This window comes from Zingiber officinale, chromosome 10A, assembly GCF_018446385.1.
Source record: "Zingiber officinale cultivar Zhangliang chromosome 10A, Zo_v1.1, whole genome shotgun sequence".
Classification (NCBI taxonomy): domain Eukaryota; kingdom Viridiplantae; phylum Streptophyta; class Magnoliopsida; order Zingiberales; family Zingiberaceae; genus Zingiber; species Zingiber officinale.
Genome location: NC_056004.1, coordinates 82,006,009 through 82,029,767, shown reverse-complemented (window position 1 = coordinate 82,029,767; position 23,759 = coordinate 82,006,009). Strand labels below are relative to the sequence as shown.

General features: G+C 31.6%; 1 protein-coding gene across 2 annotated transcripts; it reads right to left on the bottom strand.

Moving 5' to 3' along the window:
• Positions 1-1,921: 1,921 nt before the first annotated feature.
• Positions 1,922-6,619, bottom strand: LOC122027330 (ubiquitin-conjugating enzyme E2-17 kDa-like). 2 transcript variants are annotated; one of them, XM_042586276.1, is made up of 5 exons: positions 6,408-6,619; positions 6,196-6,283; positions 5,361-5,488; positions 3,254-3,358; positions 1,922-2,290 (listed from the first exon to the last, which is right to left on the bottom strand). In XM_042586276.1, exons 2-5 carry the CDS (start codon positions 6,263-6,265, stop codon positions 2,147-2,149), a joined length of 447 nt encoding a protein of 148 aa, XP_042442210.1. In that variant the 5' UTR covers positions 6,266-6,283; positions 6,408-6,619; the 3' UTR covers positions 1,922-2,146. The 2 variants fall into 2 exon arrangements, with proteins under 2 accessions (XP_042442210.1, XP_042442209.1); XM_042586275.1 differs by having other exon boundaries at positions 6,448-6,616.
• Between the last annotated feature and the right edge of the window lie 17,140 nt (positions 6,620-23,759).

Genomic DNA, 23,759 nt, shown 5'->3' with positions numbered 1-23,759 from the left:
AGACAAATTAGAACACTCTCGCACAATTAAGCAAGACTCCCCCCAGTCCACTCAATTATCTTAAAATTATATCATATTAAATAAATAAATACGTTTTAAAATATTTAAATTATTATTATTATTTTAATAATAATCTTACTTTAAAAAAAATAATTTTACTTTTTTAAAAAATAATATAATGTTAAAAAATAATATAATGTTAAAAGATAAAATAAAAAAAGATGAATGACGTTCATCCCTCCCCCTCTCTCTCTTGTAAGTGTGCATTATAATACCTATTCACAATAGAGAGCGGTGTTAAATGGACATTATAATGTTCATTTAACATCCCATTATAGATGTCCTTATAGATGGATGTGCAAAGTAAAAGTGATATGTTGGATGTCTCCCGTGTAGGCCTAACATACGTAACAAGGGGGTGGCCCATGTGGGGCCCACTACCCCCTCTATCGCGTAGGTTGGGTGCATACCCTGTGAGTATCTAAAATTTTTAATCTTTAATACTATAAATCAAGAGGGAAACTTGAACCCTAGAGGAAAAATCTTATTGACTCAAACTCAGTATAACTTAACTCCTAAATCTTGAACCCTAAATCCATATAATATACCTTATGAGTATCTAAAAATTTTAATCTTGAACTCTATAAATCAAGAGGGAAACCTGAACCCTAGATGGAAAATCTTATTGACTCAAACTCATTATAACTTAACTCCTAAATCCTAAAATCTCGTATCCTAAATATATATAATATACCCTAAAAAAATTTTGATTTGACTCAGGGCGCCTGGATTCAATCCAGGTGCCTTGGGTCTGTAGGGTTGTGCAGCGAAATGTTACCTAACTTCGTCCGTGACTAAGTGCACGTCCGAGCACTCTAACACATTCCGAGCACTCCACATACTTAGCCTCCCTACTCACTCAGTCACGCACAACAACCGTGCACGATGAGTTATATATTCTGACAACATATCAATATATACATATCAAAATATATATATATATATAGATATGTTGTCAGAATATATAACTCATCGTGCACGGTTGTTGTTCGGACCACTCAGAGTGAATCCAGATGTCCGGACCGCTTTCGGATGACCCAAGTGGATTTCGGCCACTCAGGGCGCCCAATAATGGTCCAGACACCCAAATTCATTCTGAGTGGCTCACCGAACAGGTATGCTATATATACATATATATATATATATATATATATAGTCTTGTTATCCTGTGGACCGTTCATTATGGAACAGTCCGCGACAACTTGGTTGAGATGTTTGGAATTGATCCATGCACCTCAATTTATTTATTTATTTATTTTTTAATTAAGACACCTAGGATTTATCTAAGTGCCTTGATTTTTTTATTATTTTTTTAAAAAAAAAATTAAAAAATTCTTAAATAAAAATGCATATTTTATTTGAGTCCCGACAAAAAAGTCCACGATATTGTTCCATTATGGATGAGTATTACATTCTAAAAACAATGACAAAAAAAAAAAAAATAGATGTTAAATACAATGATTATTATTTTAACTTTGATATATATATATATATATATATATATAATGATTCTAATAAATAAAAGCACCTTTTTTTTTCATTTTCGACCTTATTTAATTGGAAACTCTTCCAATTAAAAGTGCGTACTTTTAGAAAAGGTAGATGAGAAGCGATAAGAAAGGTGATGCCGCATTGGGCCATATTGTTTCATTTTGTGCCAATCGAACGGCCCAAAAGGTTGAGGCGAACATCAGTTGAGTGACCGAACGGACAACTTTCTTGCAGTCATCTTTATTACGTTCATTTCGGCTTTTCTTCTTCCTTTGATCAAAAGAGGATTCCCCGTCGCTTTTCTGGCGGTGAATCCCCCGTCTCTTTTCCTGCACTTTGATCAAAATAGAATGAAGGACTTCAAATGAAATGAAACAAAAACACAGATACTTCTTTGCCATCTATACGGAGCGTCTGGTGTTCGACATTACATATTCAATAGCCCGGAGGTGCGACATATCTAAACATTCCATACTGATATTGGTTCTAAATTTGGACATCTCAAGAATACTTCAAAATATCAATAGTAGTCAAGGAACTCCACGAAATAAATCAAAATTTGATTCACTTCTTATTTCTGAAAAAACACACATCTTTATCCCATGGCATATTTCTGAGTCCATGACCTGGCAGTGGTCTCGTACTTGGCTCGATCAATCTTGTAAATGTGGGCGATCTCGGGAACAAGAGGATCATCAGGATTAGGATCTGTGAGGAGCGAGCATATGGACAACAGAACCTGAACATTTTGAGTTTGGAGTGACAGTTAGCTTTATTTATCAAGAGGAAGAGAGAAAATTAAGCAACACTTGTGCACTTCAGTATCCTTTATCACGATCCGCAAACTTATCAGAAAATAGCAATCAAAAGCATGATCCGCAAACTTTTAGAGGGTAGTGAGATGAGGTCAATTTCCTATAATTATATAGAGACCTCTTCAACTACTAATCTTTGCAATTCTCACAACCATTAAACCATCTATAGAGAGTTAATATTTGAAAAAGAAAAACAAAATCATTAATCCCTAGTCTACATTCTGGATACTAAAATGTTCTATAGATAAAGATATGTAACATGCACAAATAAAATTTGGTAGGAATGACAATTCAAATTGGCGGGTTATAAATTGGTCATGTTCAGCTGCCCTGCAACCCATTCAATCTACACCCAAATATGTTTAACAAATGGAGACAAAAACTATAACCCCAAACACCACCAGTTATAAATACGTTCACCTATCTACAATTTTTTTATGACCCATATAATTAAACAAGTTACAAATGGGTTGACAGATAGTATTCATTCAACAAACTCGAACAAACTAAAAAAACAAATAGCATACTAACTATTTTTAATTATACAGATTATTCCTAAATAACTAATTAAATAGTTATGAATGGATCATAAATGGGTTGATCTGTTTATGACTCAATTCAACCCATTCATTTGCAGATTATAATCAAGTTATTCATGCCCCAAATTCAACACAAACTCAAATGCATAAAATTTGATCATGCAATGTAACTACACAGGTCGTGTCAGCATTTATCAACCCTAAGATTTGGCAACACATATCAATATATAGACTTAAGAAAAGTAATAATGGACAAAGAAATGATTATTTGGAATATTTTAAAATGAATCTGAAAATAAATATCATAAGTTGAACTTTGATGGAATAAAAAAACCAAGAAATATTAACCTTCGATATTGTCAAAGCAGGGCTCCATTGCTCCTTCAGGATGTCAAGGCAGATGCTGCCATTACTGTTAATATTTGGATGATAGACTTTTGTGCGAAAAGATACCTGCAAGATCAATGTTTTGTTTATATAACATTAAAAAGAACCACAAGAGTCTAGCTGAGATGAAATTACTTTATGCTGTATTTACTTTAAAGGAAGGAAATAAGAGAGAAGAAAAATAATTTATTTGAAAAAAAACAAATTATTTTTTTTCCTCTGGCCAACTTCCATCCATATTATCTATTTGGATGAAACTCAAACAAAAGAAAATATCCCTTGCTTATGTTGCATTCATTAGAGGGCCAAACATTTTTCCCTGGATAGAATTAAACTCCTTCATCCTCTCCTCTTCTTTGCTTGGACATATTGACAAATTCATTTTTTTCCTTTTTTCCATCTCACTTTTGTCTATCTTTAACTAATTGAAAGTATAAGGAACAGAAGCAAAAGTTACAAGTGATATTCGTCGACCTAAAAAAACCTTGTGATTCCTAAGAGGAATTATAAAAGAGATGTTACTATAACGTCTATTGAACTAATTATAGATATGTATAAAAATGTGCCAAGAGTGAAGACTTTAAGAGAATTAATTGAAGTGTTTCTTAAAAGGATAGGATTACATCAAAAATCAATTTTAAATCCCTATCTTTTTACATTAATCATGAACGAATTCACTAGACACATCCAAGATACGCTATGTTGTTTGTAAATGATATTGTTTTGGTAAATCCTAAAAACATGAAAGAGTAAATGTTAAACTCAAATCTTAACAAAAAAAATACTAGAAGTGAAAAGTTTTTGACTTAGTAAAGTAAAGACATAAAAAATGAAATTTAAGTTTAGCGATATTAGACATAAAATAAATAATTATTAAAATAGAAAATGACAAGTTGTTTGTAACTGAAAGTTTTAAGATTATTTTTGCAAGAGAAATAGAGGGGTTGAGAGAGATGTCTTATATAAAATACAAATATGATGGTTGATATAGAGAAGAATGTTAGATATTCTTTGTGATTGAAAAGTATTCCTAAGATTTAAAAGAAAGTTTTACAAAACATAAATGTTATGTTATATGAAACTGAACGTTGAACTATATCTCGAGATGATAGTTGTAAAATTGAGGATCTAAGGTGGATGTGTGGATATACAAAAATAAGACAAGATAAGAAATGAAAATAAAAGGCAGCTCGGTACACGAAGCTCCCGCTATACGGGATCCCGGGGAAAGATCCATTGTACACAACCTTACCCTGCTTTTTTGCAAGAGGCTGTTTTTAGGATTCAAACTCGTGACCTTTTGATCACAAAGCAAGATAAGAAATGAAAATATTAGAAAAAAAAACAGGATTGCACCTATTGAGGGAAAAACTTCGAGAAACACGTTTAAGATGATAGACATGTACTTAAACCACCAATACATGCTCAGTTAGACGATGTGAAATTACTACTAATGTGCACATCAAATGAGGAAGAGAAAACCAAAAAAAAAGAATTAATTAACAATAATAAAATTAAATATTTTTTAAAAATATAAATGATGATACTCCATCTAATGGGATAAGGCTTGGTAGTTGTTATATTTTCGATCTTGCTTTTGTCTAAGTAAACATATTGCAAGAGGTCCCCTGGAAATGATAAATGTCTCATGAAAAATGCACATGTGACAAGGATTAAAATAGAGGTTCTTCATGTAGCAAGGGAACTTATTTGATGGACATATAAATCTACAAACAAAAATTTCAATTGCAGTCAATTCAATGCGACAACAAAATTTTAGAAATATCATATGAGCCCTGCAAGCTTGTATTTTTGTGAGAAATGGAGAAGCTGTCTGGTTTTCCAGGCAAACAAATTAGTACAAACATCCAATTAGGTGAATATTGCAGTAGTTCAAATAGAATTCAAGTTGGTGCAACTAAGAGAATGTCAAAACCATATGGAAAAGATCCTAAAAACAGATTTTGCATATCTGCAATGCAGTGTTCCCCAAAAGAAATATAAGAAACATGTGTTACTTATGCATGTAGAAGGTTGATACGTAATGGACGATATGAAAAAAAAATACCTTTGGTGGCTTGAAGGGATAATCTGGTGGAAAGTGAATATTCACTAAAAATATGCCACCTGCAAAGGGACTTTCAGAAGGCCCCATAATGGTTGCTTGCCAATGGAACATGTCCTCACCAACAGGGCCTACCAATGTTAATGGACCACAAAAAATGAACAAATGTATGCGTAAATCAGATGTCCAGCGATACTTGAAAATGTACATAATCTGAAAATTAATCATTATCATCGGTTTGCCTTTAGTATCAATCAGTCAACAAGAACATAGCCAACTTACATAGCCAACAAACAGGACATAGCTATGTGATGTGCAGATATTATTAATGGTCTAAAAGATGTTACACAAGAAAGAAACCAAAAATATGCCTAGAAAACAAAATCAATTAATACAATGAAACACTTGATTGACTGTGGCAAGATAATGATTGTAAATGTACCTTGAACAAAGAGGCGAGTACAGAATCTAGCAATAATGAGCAAAACACTCTAATTTTGACAACTTTATTTTCTGATATGGATGAGCATGCAGTATTCAAATTTTCATGGGAGAAACTAATGTGGATAAGATAATGTGAAGGTGCATATGAAGACAGAAGCGAATAAGAAAGGTTCTATAGTATGATTTCTTAGTAGTTAGCATAACATAAGACATCGAACGCGAGAATTCAAGCTATTCATAACACACGTCAAAAATCAGTAAACATGAGTCGTGAATTCATGAAGCATTATATTATCATAGGAAATAATAATATAAAAAACAGAGTATAAACAAGCGACAAGGGCAGTATCCACGCATAAAAGATCGGCAGTGGATAAAAGAAAAAAGAGTCGACCTGCACTGCAAGACACGGGCGGGTCCTTCTCCAAGTCCCTTAATTCCTTCTGTATCCTCTTGGAAGCCATGACCAGCGTACCAGAACTCTAGCCATAAACGTATGCACAAGCAATCAGATCACAGAAACCAGAAAGAATATCCAATATTTTCCCAAACAAACAAACCAAAAACAAAACAAAAAAAAAATAGCGATCGAAACAAATCGGACACCGGAAATCGAAACTCTAAGAATCCAAGGCGAGGCAGCAACCGGATGGTTACAGATGCACCGAGAGAAAGAGAATCGAGCGCCTCTCTCAAATAGTTGCTCTGCTAGGGTTTCTCCGCCTCTCGCCTCGCGAACTTCCCTCCGCCTGGTAATCGAGCCAGGCGGCGCTTTGTATCCGAGGGAACACGCGTTGGCTTAGGGCAACGCGACAATGCCGTGCAATTCCCTGTGCGTGATTGGCTCGAACTCAAAATCGAACCCAACCGATCGGTTCGATCGAAAACCGGGAAAGTCGGGAAAAGTTAATTACGGTTTGAATTAAAATTGGCAATATGTTTGGATTTATTTTATTTACAAAAAATATTTAGAATCACATATTTGAGGCATTTTCAAATAAAAAGAAAAAAAATAAGTTTCTTTAAAAATATATTAATTTATTTTAAAAATATACTAATTTATCTTAAACTTTATTCAATCATAATTTGATCAAATTAACTCTAAATTAATCTTGATTTGAACCAACTTAATTTTTATCCCATTTTAATTTAGCACATTCACTTCTTATTTTATAATTTAATTTATTCATTTATTGTTATATATTTTATTTTTAAAATTCAATACTTAATATATCATGACATTTCAAGTCACAATATTTTCTTTTAAAAATAGTGTCAATAGATAATTTAGGTCAAGGACTTTCTAAATATATCGTCAATTTCAATTTTTCAATGACAATGTAACGAATCAAAAATTACAGTAAAAGTTTGATATTAATTTTTGAAAAAAAAAATTGAGGGGAGGTCACAGTACACCACTACTAGACGGGCAGTGGTAGATGTTGATTGAGGATTTTTTTTTTAGCCCGATCACATTAAAAGCAAAAAAAAATCTCATTCATCGTTATTTATATTTTACATTTTATATATAGATAATGTATTTTATATATTATTTATATTTTATGTAGAATAGGTATTTAAGATATTATTATTTAGATTTATATATATATATATATATTTATAAATAATAATTGATAAAATATAATTAAAATTTTATAAAATTTAAAACGAATGAGTACAATATTAAGCAATGCATTCTTACCCATCATTCATGAAATATAATATAAAATAATTAAATGTATCATAATTAATAAATTTATTTTTCACTGACTACAATTAACATGTCAACCAAGTCAACTCAAAGATGATGATATAATTGATTATCACATAATTCATAATTTATCTGGAGATATTTTTGAAGGAGCCTTAAAATATTCTTATGAAGATTTATAAAAAAAATTTAAATTTTCATCTGTCTCAAATAAAAATAAAAATATAAAAAAACATGAATAAAAAAAAAAAGTAGAAAGTGATAGGAGGGATGAAAATAATGAAATATTATGAAGATTTATAAAAAAAATTTAAATTTTCATCTGTCTCAAATAAAAATAAAAATATAAAAAAACATGAATAAAAAAAAAAAGTAGAAAGTGATAGGAGGGATGAAAATAATGAAATATTAAAGATGTATTTATAGATATTTAAAGAAAATAGCTGTTGAATAATGATTTTTAAAAAAAAACAAAATTTAAAATTTAAATTTATATTAAAAAAATAAAAAGAAGTTGCTCCCAAAGTTAATAAAATAGTAATTTTTCAAACGGCGCGCCCAAGATTTAGGATTGCCTAAAAGGCATATCAGGTTTAAGAATGCTCAAAAGTGCACCTCTTTTTCTTTTTACTCCTCTATCAAGTAAGTTGACTTTTTCTCCTATTCTTTTCTTTTTCTTTTATTTTTCACATGCAACAACTCTTTTTTTTTTTTAATTAATTAAATTTTCTTCTCTTCTCTCCTTTTTACATGCATGTAACAACTAACATGGTACTAATTTTTAAAAATTAGCACAACATTTTAAAACACTACCACCACTGTAGTGTTGGTGTTTAAAAATTAACATCATAACTTAAACATTAATATCATTGTAGTATTGATTTTTTAATAATAATAAATAAAGACATATTTGGACTTCGGAGCATTGTCAAAATCCATAGGCATTAGAATGAGTCCAATCAAAATTATTAGGTCCATCAATGAATTTTAATTTAATTCTATTAATGGGTCTATTAAAATATGATTAATGGACCAAGAAATTTGGATTTTTAAAAAGTTGAAATATAATGAAAAAGGATAGTGCAATAAAAGTATTTATGGTGTTTTTGTCTAATTCTGACATCCTACGATAAGTTATGCGCATATGTCAATTTCTTAAATTCATAAACTTTGAAAACTTATTTATCACTGTTGTTAATGACTTCAAACTAAATATTTGGACAACTACATTACCCTCTTCCATTGCATGTTAACTTTTCAGAAATCCAAATCTCTTAGTCCCATCAATATTTCAGTCAAAATCTATTGATGGTGGCAAAAGGCGAGTACGCTCGCCCCCAGCGCCCCCGCCAACCCGTCCCAGGGCCAACACAAATGAGGTAAATTACGGGCGACTACTAGTCTTTGGAATAATGACTAGCACATAAGGGAGACATTTACCTCGACTTTGTCGAGATTCGAACCTCAGACCTTATGATGACAACACCTCGTGCACTAGCCACTAGACTCATCTAAGGGGATAATCAAAATATATTGATGAACCTAGAGATGTCTAATATTGATGAACCTAGAGAGGTCTTATATTGATGAACTTAGAGAGGTCTGATTGAACTCATTCTAAATGCTACAAGTTTCTAAAGTGTTTCAAAGTCTATATGTGCCCAGAGACATCATTTTGAAGTCATTAACGGTAGTGAACATAAAATTTTTAAAGTTTATGAATTTAAGACAATTGACATATCACATAACTTATCGTATGAATGTTAGAATCAAGCATGAATATTATAAATATCTTCACTGCACTACCTTCTCTATTACATATTAACTTTTCAAGAATCTAAATTTTCTAGGTCCATCAATGACTTTCGATCAAAATCCATTGATAGACCTAAAAAACTTCGATTGAACCCATTCTAACTCTTGTGGATTTCTACAGTACTCCGAAGTTCAAATATGCTTCTTTTTTTTAACTATTTTTAAAACTTCAACACCATGGTTATGCTGGTGTTTAAATTATGATGTTGCGGTGCTGATGTGTTAAGTTATAGTGTTGGTTTTTTAAAAAACATCACCACAATATTTTTTTTAGTTGACACTAGTTATCTAGCTCATGTCGACCAATCTTGGGGGTAATAGGTCTGATATCATGAAAATTTGTACCAGCCACTAGAATAAATCAGGAAGTACTCGCAGCAGTCAGTCTATCAGCCTAATATTCTTAGTTTAACACCTAATAAGGAAGATTCATTTGTTAATTTACCGAAGCTGCGACTGAATTCTTAGATGTTTGAAAATTTGAAAAGATGTCATGCCGCTGTACCATTGTCCCGAGAGCATACTATAATGCAAGGGCGGAGCCAAGTTATGGCTTACCCGGGCTGTAGCCCGGAGGCCGACGACGACGAATCTCGAATTTACAATGGAAAACAAATGAAAAACATGAGAGAAAGAAGAATTAGCCCGGGACGACGACGTCGGAATCGGCAGTCATTGCTCATAACCTGGAATCAGTCCGGGTATATCATCCCGGCGGGCTCCGCCATTGCCATAATGGTTGTTGCATCTTGCATGCATGTAAAGAAGAGAGAAGAGAAGAAAGTTTAATTTAATTTAAGAAAAAAAGGAAAAAGGAAATTGTTGCATGTAAAGGAGAGAGGAAAGAAAGGAAAAAAAAAAAAAAGAAGACAATTTTAGCATAATAGTAAAACAAAAAAGAGGTATGTCTTTTGAGTATTCTTAAACATGCCTTCTAGACAATCCCAAACCTTAGATGCCTTATTGAAAAATTATCATTAATGAAAAGAAACTTACTCCCATAGTGAAAGGGTGCCCCTTTTATTTCACATGTCATCCGCAATGGATGCTCTGAGATATCCTTTTACTTGTTAACATTATGAAAAATATAAGTTAGATAAGTTAGTATAATGTAAAAGGCTGAGTATCTTACTATTTTATTAAAAATCTCCCCCCTTTACTAACTAACTTTGGTGAAGCCTAAAATGTATTTACGTTAATGTCCTTTTTTCTATTCACACTAAAAATAATTCTAAGATTTATTAGTAATTCCACAAGCGAAATAATCAGTGATCTAGAATTCGAGACTCAGCTAGAGTGTATTATTATGAATTTTTCTCATCATTAATTTTCTCTGGTTGTTTTATATAAAAAAATATAGTTCTCTTTAGTCCCATATCTTAGAATTGACAACACTATGATCAAAGAAGCTTCTATAAATATTTTAGGTCGACGATGTTAAAAAATATATTTTTCTTAGTTTTTTTTACTAAGAAAATTAAAATAATTTTTTGCATAAGGAAGCCCGTTACAGTAGTTTATTACTGGATTCTCTAGCGTCACTATTGTGGATTCTCTTGCGTCACTATTGTATGGGTCTGACAAATCTTACCCAAATAATTAATTCTTGGTTTATAAGGGTGACACTAGAAAATCCAAATAATTCGGAGTGTGCATGATCACACTAGTATAAATAAAAATAAAGAAAGAGTTATAAATAAATGAGATGTTTGATTTGATAAAACTCATTTATATTTATTCATTTGTAAAAGAATATATAAAATAAATAAACTTAACACTAATAGTCTCAATTTATTAGCGTTAATGAATAATATCCATGAATAAGGATGGTAATTTTCTTTATGGATTTGGGGTTAAGTTTAGACCCCAAACCCTAAACCCTTTCATTATGAGATAAGTTTCAAATATCTATAGTTGAATGGTAATGGGTATAGGGATGTTATCCTCATCCCCTAATAATAATAATAATAATAATAATAATAATAATGGAGTTTGATCTTTTCTGTTTATTAAATTATAAATTATTAATGTTATTATATATAACATTAGTATCCCTACTCATTATATATAACATTAGTATCTAATGTTTGAAAATAGAAAATCTTTTTTGCCAAGTAAATAGAAATTTAAAGTGAGGATTAGGACGATGATGAGAATTTAGAGATGAAGATTCCTCGATTAGATATAAGGGATGATAAATCTGCCTGTCCCACTCATTAGATCATCCACATTAGTATCCCTACTCATTAGACCATCCACATCAGTATCCTCATCCAAAATCTAAAATTTAAGGTAAAAGAATTATTTTATTAAATTTAGATATCTATCTTCCACTACATGATACATCAGCTTCCCTATAATTTGTCATATGTTTATTTTTTTATTATTTTTTCTCTTTCTTTCATATTTTTTATTATTAGAAGGAGGAAAGAGATAGAGGAGTGAGAAATTTTTTATTTATAGAGGAAGGAGAGAGAAATTTTTTATTATTAGAGGGAGGAGAGAGAAATACTATTTTAATGTTTAGGGAATGAAATCTATTCCCTAAATTTAAAAAACTACTATTCATAAAATGTATATTTAGGGAATGAGTAGAGTACCTGATGCAGATGTTTTTTTAATGCAAAATGTAAAATTTAAAGTAAAAATTTTAATTTAGGGTAATTGATGTGGATGTTCTTACTATCCCTATCCATGAATAATTTTCATGAATAATTTATGAATAAAATTATTTATTAAATTATATAAAATTAAATACAAAAATAGTATATATGGAAAATGTTTATGAATAATTTTATAGATATTTTTGTGTTGTTTCCCCATCTAATATTTATAATACGTTAAAAACAAAGAAATAGTTTAAATTTCATGAATAAATAAAATAAAATAACAGTGTTGATAGTTGGCTTAAATTAAAATTTTAAAAAATATTTATAAACTATGTTGATACTTCATGTAAAATTATGATAAATATACCTATCAAATAGGAAAGAGTAAGATAAAAAAAGACTTAATTAGTAATAATAAAATAAGATAAAATTTATTTAAGCATAGATTATGATATATTAAGAGATAGAACTCAATGACATAAAAGAATTCATATAGTCAACCTCATTTAATAGGATAAGAGTTAGTTATTATTGTTGTTATTATAAACTATGTTCATGAACAAACTTGAGTTCGGCTGGACCTCGATAAGATTTTTAATAAACAAATTTTAACAAACTAGATAAGTAAATAAATAAGTTTGAACACAACTAAGCTTAAGGTTGACTTGATTTGACTCATCTATACCCCTATTAGTATTTATATGATTCTAGACTCTCAATTTATGGTCCATGACCTATGAACTCGTAAGATAGTAGATCTTCAAAAACTACTATCTTTCTCTTCTCATAAACCTTTTAGAATTGAAGAAACCTTTTATAAAAACTAATTATAGAAGATATAAAATAAAACATAGTAACAAATATTGTGAAGGATATGGAGCTTGAAAAGTAAAGACTTAACCTCAAAAATAGAAATGAAAAAAAAACAAATATGATAACAAAAATTGCGAGAACTAAAATAAGAAAAGAAACATTGACAAGTTTAGAATTATAGTACATGTTGTTGTAGTAAATGATATAGTTGTTATATTTATCAAAGTGTCTTTATTCAGTATTTATAGAATGAAGTTGGTCACCATTAATCATGAAATTCCGATGTCTCTAGGTCAATATATAAGCCCTCCGTGTTTTTTTTCTTTTTTTTTTTAATATTCTCAATTCTGGGACGAATCCTGGATTCGTCCCAAAAGTTTAAAAAAAAAAGAAAAATCGTAAAGCTTACATATCGACCTAGAGACATTAAAATTTCATGAAACAAGTTTCTATGCGTTCATATCATTGTTCTGATCGTAAATATATATTTATAAATATTTTTGACCGAATATATTGATTGTTTGAAATTTTTATGCTAATATGACCTAATTTGATTTAAAAAATTGAATCTCTCAAAATATTAATTAAAAATTATGGATGATGGTATATTTATGATCAGGACAATAATATGAATCCACATAAATTTATTTCATAAAATTCCGATATCTTTAGGTCAATATATAAGCCCTCTGCGTTTTTTTCCTTTTTTTAAAAAAATATTTTCAATTCTGGGATGAATCCTGGATTCGTCCCTAAATTTGGGACGAATCTGTTATTCGTCCCAAATTTGGGGACGAATTTAGCAACGAAATATTTTTCTGTTGCCAACTTGAAACAAAATATTTTTGTTGCAAATTTCGTTGGAAATTTGGGTCGATATTTGTTTTTGTCGCTAAATTTATCCCAATTTTGGGATGAATTATTTTTTTCCAAAATTTTGTCCCTAAATTAGTGTTCTTTTGTAGTGAATTGTCTGATTCATTATTTTTGAAACTCTATCCACAACAATTGTTGCTCAGTTTACTATATCTAATCTATTAGAATTTTTATATGGGGAGATGGATATTCGGTGTTAGATCTAATAATTGAACCTGGTTAGTTATCTCGACGATGAGTCGATGATCTGAATCAATGGAACTCGGTATGGAGACCTAAACCTTGTCTCATTTTAACTCTCGGCACACTTTTTCGATTATTAAGGCACCCCTTTGGGTAATAGACATGCCCCTTTTGGTGTCATCATTATCAACTTACTCTCGTCGATTGTTGAGTTATCTCTTTGGATATCCACACACCCTCTATAATGACTCTAATATACTTTAATTCAAAACACATATTCCTATTTAATATATATCTTTTTTAAAAAAAAAAATATTTATTTATTTAGTTTCTAATAATAGGAAGAAAAAAAAGTACATGAATATCCCGAGAAAGCCGACTAAGTCATAAAAAACTAGTAGTTCTTATAGAAAATTTACTGGACTAAATCTTTTATTACATCATTTCAATTAAAAGTGGAAACATAAACTAGGGGGGTCCATGGGTTGTGTTGGCGTCATTCTGAGCTTGCTTGATTGTCAAAGTCTCTTGTCTTATTGGTACCGCCTCCCGTAATAAACAATATAATGAGTCTAAAGACCCAGTACGCTCAAACCATAATAGCCAATAATCAGATCCACTAAATTAGGTTAGACAAAGAAAGAGATGTAGATCGAAAGCTTGCATGCCGTAAACAAAAGGCAAAATATTCTAATAATAAAATTAACTTAAATGCTTTCATGACATAAATGTAACAGTTCTAGTAGAGTTCAGTTCAATAAAAGTGGCCACGTAACATAACTATTTGATCAAACATTTATCCTAGCGCTAGGTTGATAGGGATCCGAACCTCGGAACGAAACCACTATTCATAATGTGGCAAGCTCACCATGCGTAGGTCCCCGGTTCCTAACTTGACCCATACATAATCTGGCAAACTACCGGGCTTAGGTCCTCGGTTCATAATTTGACCCATACTCCCCGGGCTTAGGTCCCCGGTTCATAATTTGACCCATACATAATTTGGCAAGCTCCCCGGGCTTAAGTCCCCGATTCATAACTCGATCCATACATAATTTGATAAATTCCCCGGGCTTAAATCCCCGGTTCATAACTTTCCTCATACATAAACATAAGCCACAGATAAATCACATTCCTCATAAAAAGATATGTTTTTAACCTCATACATATATGCATGCCACATTTTCAAAATTCCATAACATTCTTGATTATTATAAACATGGTTACCCACTTCCAGATAATTAATGTGTTAAAATTTATAAACAAGAATTTAATCGTGCATGTCATCGGTGAATTTTCTGGTTAGTGCTAAAGTAGAAAATAAGTGGGCTGACTAATTTCCATTACAAGAATAGTTATAAAGTATTCCTTAAACAAAAGACTCCCTCATGAATGGGGTCAACTACTAGAGATAAATCCGAAGACTTGATGTTGATAGATAACGTATTAAGATAGATAATAATGAAGTTGAGAATTGGTGTTGACAGATGAAGCAATCATACTATACCAGTTATTTTACTTTTACAAAATAATACATTATATTCTAATCACCATTATCTTAAGTACTCCATGTGGTAGGGGCTCTTTGAATCAAGGGCAAACGTAAACAATTCTTGTTAATAATTCCTATTTGGACATTAAATACTCAACTTTATCACTTCTCAGGAAAGACACTTGAATTCAAAAAGAGACTAAAATCATAAGAAAAAAAATACGGAAGATTAAAGGCACTCCAAATCAATATACTAAACATCATAAATTAATTACAGAAAATTAAAGGAACTCGAAATTAAAATTTTAAAAAAACAAAATATATGTTTTGGTTAAAGTATCAAGGAAAAATAATAAAAATAATAAAAAGATATTGAACTTGCTCTGACTAAGGCATAAACAACATGAAAGGAAAATAATACATACACATACTATAATATGAATTCGGCATAATCCGTAATCTATTTGGTGCATAAAAAGAAACGATCAATCGCGGAGAAGAAACAAAGCATAACCCTTCTTTTCAAACTAGTATCGAACCACCCTAACCTATATCTTCATCCAACAATCAATCAATCTAGAACTCTCTTTTGAACAACCTATTTTAATAGATTAATTGTTGAACTAAGTGGTAGGAACGTACCCCTTTCTTTTGTGACTAAACTCCACGACACCCGGCGGCTCTTCTCTCCCAACGACGACTATCTCACCCTCTTCCTCTGTCAGGTTCTTTCTTTTATAATTGTTACCTATGACTTGGTCCAACCACTAAACCATTTATTTCCAAATCAACTAATTCATTACCATACTTATTAAATATATTTATGGCTCAAAATATTCGTCAATTAATTCTACTTTTTATTTATCTCATGAATCAATTAATCCATTACCATATTTATTAAATCTATTTATGGTTCAAAATATTTATTCACAAATTAAATATTTTATCATCATATGTATACTAATTCTAATCCGTGCACTTCCTTAGCCATGTCATGTATATAATTAAATTGATTGCACATGCATATATTAATTAAATTTTATTCATGAAATTAATTTATCATGATATGAGTGTATTCAATTTAATTAATTTTTTTATTTACTACCCTACCTTAACTGAATTATTAATCCCTTCCTTATCTATGTCATTAATTATTTTTACTTATAAATAGTGGATGAATTTTAGGTGCTACACTCTCTTTGGGTAATCTTATCCCTACGGATAAAAGTATTAAGGTCAAGGTGAAAGCTAGATATTTTTTTAGTATGTGAGACTCTTGAGATTATAAGTTAATCTTAAGTTTACGCTAAGTGACTATTTAGTTATCTATTTCAAGTTTTAATCTATGTCTGCTACTTTAGTATGTATCCTATCGGCTATGGATGATTCATTCTATAGAGTATAATTAGGAAAGTGACTGATTATAATGAATAGATTCTAGCTAAAAAGGTAGATTAAAATTGATTTACATCTTTACCATTTATTCACTCGTCGACCAGTTATATATTTTTTTGTTGAATACTTAAAATATGATTGTGAATAATTATATTAATTGGAGATGTTGAAAATACTCTCGATATAATAGTCATTATGAGGGATTAGCGATATTCATATGGATGTAAATAATTTAATATGGGATAAAGGTAAGATATTGATGTCTCTAATTCGTTCGATAGAGTAGCTAAGTTAAATGTAACAACTTTCTTGGCAGTAATTTGTCAGTGTGCTTGTTGTCGTATGAAACATTTTTTCTGAAGTATGAATTGAATGTTCTTACATGATCTTTGTAACTATATGACCTTTATGGATTGACTTGGACGAGTGAGAGATGTTGGACATGTGCAGTACCTGCACACATTGAGAAGAAGAAAGGGCGCCCATTCCCATTCCTCTTCTTGCCCATTCATCTTTCTCTTCTCCTCCTATATATGCATCTAAGGCAATCAGAATAAGGTGTTGGAAGAGAACATCAAGAAGATAAGAGGAATTTGGTTCGTGGATGACGAAGGGTTGTTCGTTAATTCGTGATCGCTCTTCCGACGCAAGTTCTTCTCTGATTTCTTCTCCAAGTGCACTATAAGTTTTTGTTTCGTATAAATTTCTTACAGCAATAGAGATTACCTTTGAGACTTTTTTATATCAAGTCTGATCGACCTTAACCTAGCGACACTTGTCATATCTACCAAGAGACTCACCTCTAGGTCTTCCTGATCTGCATGGTATAAATCTACCTTAACCTACTAAAACTTTTTATTTACCAAAAGGCCTCACTTTTGAATCTTCCTTATTTGCAAGTGCCAAACTATCTTGATTTACCAAGACCTACGAGACTTCTTCTTTATTAAGTGTTCAGTTAACTTCAACCTATTTGGACTTCTTCCATTACTTTGCAATGTAAATGTCAAGTGTCGTACACCTATAGACTTGACATACATATGCGGGATCACAATATCTCCTAACTTAAACTTTTGTTCAAATATCAAAAGCACATGTTGAAAGAACTTGTAAAATCTAAGCCACATATATAGATTCTAAGAATTATAAGAATTTGCATATAGAAAATACAAGAACATATAAGCATGGATCTAGTTTCAACAATTAATCATGACACAATAACATAAAGAATAACCAAAGATAAAGAAATCTAATTGAAGAGATATCCTTGTCTTTTGTGTCGTCCAGAAATAAACCCTAAGGAAGAAGAAGAAGAAGAAGAAGAAGAAGAAGAGAAGTGGAAGCAAAAGGAGGGCCAAAGGGTTTAGAGTTGACGACGCCGAAAAACTCTAGGTCTAATGGGGAACCATGAGTTGTGTCAAAATGATACCCTAAACCTTGGGGACTAATCCTATATATAGTGGGCATCTATTATCAGTTCATACATGATAATAGACACTGGACTATAGGTTCTACACATACAAGGCCTACATTCAATAATCAAAATCAAATAAGCCTTAGTTAGATCACTTGAATAGATTTGGTTTGTACTCATATGCACAACTTACAATTAAGCCCACCAATTAGAAATAATAACCAACAATCTTCCACTTGGGCTACTTGTGAGTTATATATGAAATACAAGAAAAATTTTAGTTGATATCAAACTTTATGGGTACAAAATACCCTTGTAAACAATCTGGTCAATTAACTTCATTGGTATAGGACAAAAAAAGTCATAACTACTATATATGATTGTAACAAGCCCTAATAGTAATCAAATATCAATGTCATTAATGACATAGATCAAGATGTAGATGTGTAGAATGAAAATTACATGAAATATAATCAGTATATTTCAATTTTCAACTAGTCCTAAGATGACCTCAAAAGAGGTTAGATCATATTTGCCAAATACTTTATGCCAAACTATAATAGCAAATCATAATTAACTTTACGATTCCAAAAGGAATCTGTTTCAAATACTAAACAGCAGTAGTAAATAATGATATCATAGTCAGAGTGTCAAACAAACATAAATTTTCATTAATGTTTTAAGCTTTAAGTATGTACAATAATCAAAACAAATGTTTGCCTTTATTATCAAATATAGAGTAATAAATGCAGACTCCCACTAAATGAGTTATTCTTCCATAATAAAGACTCTCATATCCACAACATGCGCAAGAAACACGTTAGATACTAAGCCTTTGGTGAGTGGATCCACCAACATAGGATATGTGCTGATGTGCTCTACTATGATCTGACAACTCTGAAATCTTTCTTTAACCGTTAGAAACTTGATGTCGATGTACTTAGACGTCGATGAACTGCAGTTGTTCTTGACATAAAATTCTATGACTTTATTATCACAGTAGATCCTCAGTGGCTTGTCAGTGCCATCAATGATCTATAGTGTTGTGATGAAATTTCACAGCTAAATTCCATGATTGGATGCTTCATAGCATGCTACCAACTCTGCCTCCATAGTAGAAGTGGCTACTAGTGTCTGCTTGACGCTCTTTCAAGATATAATCCCTCTAGAAAGTATGAAGATATAGCCCAAAATAGATCTCCTGCTATCCAAGCATCCAACAAAATTGGAGTCTGAATATCCAATCACCTCAAGGTGATCTGATCTCCATTACGTGAGAGCATATGTCCTTTAGTTCTTTACAAATACTGAATCACTCTCTTAACCGCTTTCCAATGTGATGGTCCTGTGTTACTAATATATCTGTCTAACATCCCCACTATAAATATTATATCTGGTCGAGTACAAACTTGTGCATATATGAGACTTCCCATTGCTAACGCATATGAGAATTATTCCATCTCCTTTATTTCAAACTCAAGCTGTAGACACTGCTGCAGGCTAAACTTATCATCTCTTAACACAGGTGTGTCACCAGATATATAGTTTTACATACCATATCTTATAAGCACCTTTTCAATATAAGCTTGTTGTGAAAGTCCAAGAATCCCTCTTGAACGATCATGACAGATCTGTATGTATAAAACAAAGGATGCTTCACCAAGATCTTTCATTTCAAAATTATTAGATAGAAATAACTTGGTTTGATGCAACATACCTTATTATTGCTCATAAGTAATATATCGTCCATGTACAAAATAAGTATAATGAACTTGCTCCCACTAAACTTGACATATATGCACTAATCAGCAGGGTTCTCTTTAAATCTTAATGAGATAATTACTTGATCAAATTTTTAGTACCACTGATGAGACGCTTGTTTTAAATCATAAATGGACTTCTTTAATCTACATACTAGGTGCTTTGAGTTCTTAGACTTAAAGTTATCTGGTTGCACCATATATATAGACTCTTGTATATCTCCATCGAGGAATGCAATTTTTACGTCTATTTGATGTAGCTCCAAATCATAATGAGTTACAAGTGTCATGATTACCCTAAGGGAGTCTTTTGTCAACACAGGTGAGAAAGTCTCCTTGTAATCAATGTCTCCTTTTTAAGTGAATCCCTTCGCAACAAGATGAGCCTTATACTTTTTAGCGTTGCCTCTTGAATCCTGTTTGGTTTTAAATATCCATTTACAACCAACAGGTTTCTTACCTTCAGGCAATTTGACAAGTTTCTAAACTTCATTGTTTGCCATAGATTTCAACTCTTCTTGCATGACATTAATCCACCTTTTAGGGTTAGAGCATTGTTTAACTTCTTGAAAAGATATAGGATCACTTTCCAACCCTATGTCAAAATCATGCTCGTGGAAATAAACATAATCATGAGAATTCGTTGTTCTCCATTCCTTTGTGGATCACCTTAAAGGCACTTGTGTTTGAGGTGGTTGGGATACTTGCTCATCAATTTGAGGCAATACTTCAATTTTAGTTGTAGACTCCTCCAATTACATTGGAGATGTCATGGGAATATCTTAGTTCACTACACTCACTAGATGTGTGATACTCATAATGTATGGTATAGTAACCATACCGTTACTAATCGCACTAGTAGTGACCACAAGAGGATCACCAACATATTCCTCAAAAGATACTTCCCTGCCCTTATCACTCTCACTGTCCTTAATGAACTTAGCATTTCCTGTTTCGAAGAAGGATCTATTAGAGAGATCATAAAATTTATACCCTCTTGAGTTCTCAGAGTAACCTACAAAATTACAGCTAACTAATCTTAAGTTTAATTTCCTTTCATTAGGCCTATAAGGCCTAGCTTCAGCTGGACAACCATAGACGTGTAAATATCTGATGATAGGCTTCCTACCCATCCAAATCTTTAATGGAGTTTTAGTTACTAATTTACTAGATACTTTATTGAGTAGGTAAACTGCAGTCTTTAGTGCTTCACCCTATAAAGACTCTGGTAGAGAAGTGAAAGTCGTCATACTTCTTACCATGTCTTTTAGAGTACAATTGCGACGTTCAGCTACACTATTCTGACTGGGAGTACCAGGCATAGTATACTGAGGCAAAATCCTATACTCAGTAAGGTAATTCACAAAAGGTCCTGGACATTGTTCTCCTGATTCATCATATCGACCGTAATATTCACCTCCACGGTCCGATCGGACGACTTTAATTTTCTTACCTCATTGAAGTTTAACTTCGACTTTGAAAATTTTAAACATGTCTAAAGATTGCGACTTCTCATAATAAGATACAGATAGCTAAATCTGAAATAGTCATCTATGAAGCTAATAAAATATATGTGTCCGTTCTAAGATGCTTTAGAGAATGATCCATAAATGTCCATACGTATTAGCTCCAAAATGTCACTACAACGGCTAGCCCCTTGTTCCTTTTGTTAGCGGTCTTCCCCTTAACACACTCTATGCAGACATCGAAGTCTGACGTGTCAAGGGAATCGAGAATTCCATATGACATTAACCTTTCTAGGCATTATTTGGATATATGTCCCAAACGCCTATGCCACAACATGGAAGAATTCTCGTTGGTCAATTTGTGTTTCATACCTACAATATGTATTATTTCGTTGTCAACTGTAGGAGTAAAAGTATTTAATTTATAAAACTTATCAACCAAGGAACCATTGTCCACCAATACTAAATTAAAGAAATACTAAAAATTATATTTCTAAATTAACAAGAATAACCTGATTTGTTCCTAAACAAAGCCTAAAAACACCAATCGACTCTACTTTAGCCTTCTTTTTATTTCCTATATAGATGTATTTTCCACCATTAAGAAGAAGTCATCTTCTGAAACAAGCCTATATAGTGACACTTATGTGAGTAGCTACACAGATATCTATCCACCAAGTGTCAATGGGTACAATAGCTAAATTGAGTTTCGAACTAACAAAGTTGAGAAGTTTACCCTTCTTTACACACCAATTGGCGTACTTGAGGTAGTCTATCTTCATATGACCTTTCTTCTTGCAAAAGAAACAAGTGAATTCCTTATCCTACTTCTTGTGCTCCTTATAGCCATTACCTCTAGAATCTGTAGCTTGTTTTCCTTTTCCTTTGTTATTGATCCTCTTTTGCTTCTTGCTCACACTTTGAGAACTAGATACTAAGTGAGCACTCTCAGATGTTTCAATCTTTAGTCTCCCCTCCTCTTGCACACATTGAGCAATGAGCTCATTTAATGTCCACTTTTCTTTTGAGTATTATACGATATCTTAAAAGGAGTGAATCGTGCAGGCAGAGACATCAAGATGAAATGTACTAACATACCCTCAGACATATCAAGTTTTAGTCCTTTCAAACTTATCGCTATATTTGATATCTCCATAATGTACTCTCTTATGTTTTATTTACTATTGTACCACATAGTTACTAACTTCATAAGAAGTGTGGTAGTCTCGACCTTTTCATTTGAGGTGAATCGGTTTGCTAGTTGGTCCAGGGAACTCCTAGCATCTCCTCCCTCTATTATTGAGCTCTTTATTGGTGTCGGTATAGAAAGTCTTATGATACTTAGACACATGCGATTTTGATTTTTCCCACAATTGAAATTCATCCTTCTGCTCTATAGTGCTAGCACTGGTTAGAGGTGAGGGACAATTATTTCTTAATGCATAGTCTAAGTCCATGCAACCTAAGATTACGATCACATATTTTTTTCATTCAGCAAAATTTGAACTAGTTAATATTGGGATATTATTAATACTGGCAGTTACAGATTATACTAAAATTAAAGAGAGAAGTTTATTTAAGTTCACGATTTAACTAAAGTCAAGAACATGTATAATATAAAAATTATGCAAATAAAATAAAATTTTAAATGCATATAAATGGGCTCTTTATGAGATACCAAATACAACATTGTATTTTACTGTATGGATTAAATATAATTTGTTAGTGGTACTCTCTGGTATAACTCAAACTTTAATTGGCCACGCAATGTGTCTTCCTTTGGGCCGACTCATTATGTGCATAATATGATAATTTATATGAGTTATATTTTAGTCCATAACTCACAACAACCTTAATCTCACATAATATGTCTTCCTTTAGGTTGACATATTTTGTGCATAATCTGAACAAAATAATATTTTATTCCATAGTTGTAAGCTACCTTGTGTATATATCTGGCATAAAAGTAATATTCCTTTGGGCAGATTACTTTTAGCATAGATATATATCTACCAACAAAAATACACTAAACCTACCTAAGGTGCTTTCCTTTGGGCTGACACATTAGTTCAACTTAGTAGCACGTTATGTAGATACACTCAAAAAAATCCTAAGGGTGTGTTTGGTTCAAGTTATCATGTATAACCTTAGTTATGTGATTATCATGTAATCACATAACCAAGGTTATGAGGAATAAAATATAACCAAATGTTGTTTGGTTCAACCTAGCTAATGTAACAAAAACTTGTTTGTTTGAAGGTTTTAATGAATAACCTAGTTTAATATTTTACTATATTACTCTTAGTTACAAAACCAACCATTATTATTATTATTATTATTATTATTATTCTATATTTTTTATTTTTCACATTTTTCTTTATTTTTATGTATAATTTTTAAAGTTTTTTTAACGTTTTTTTAATT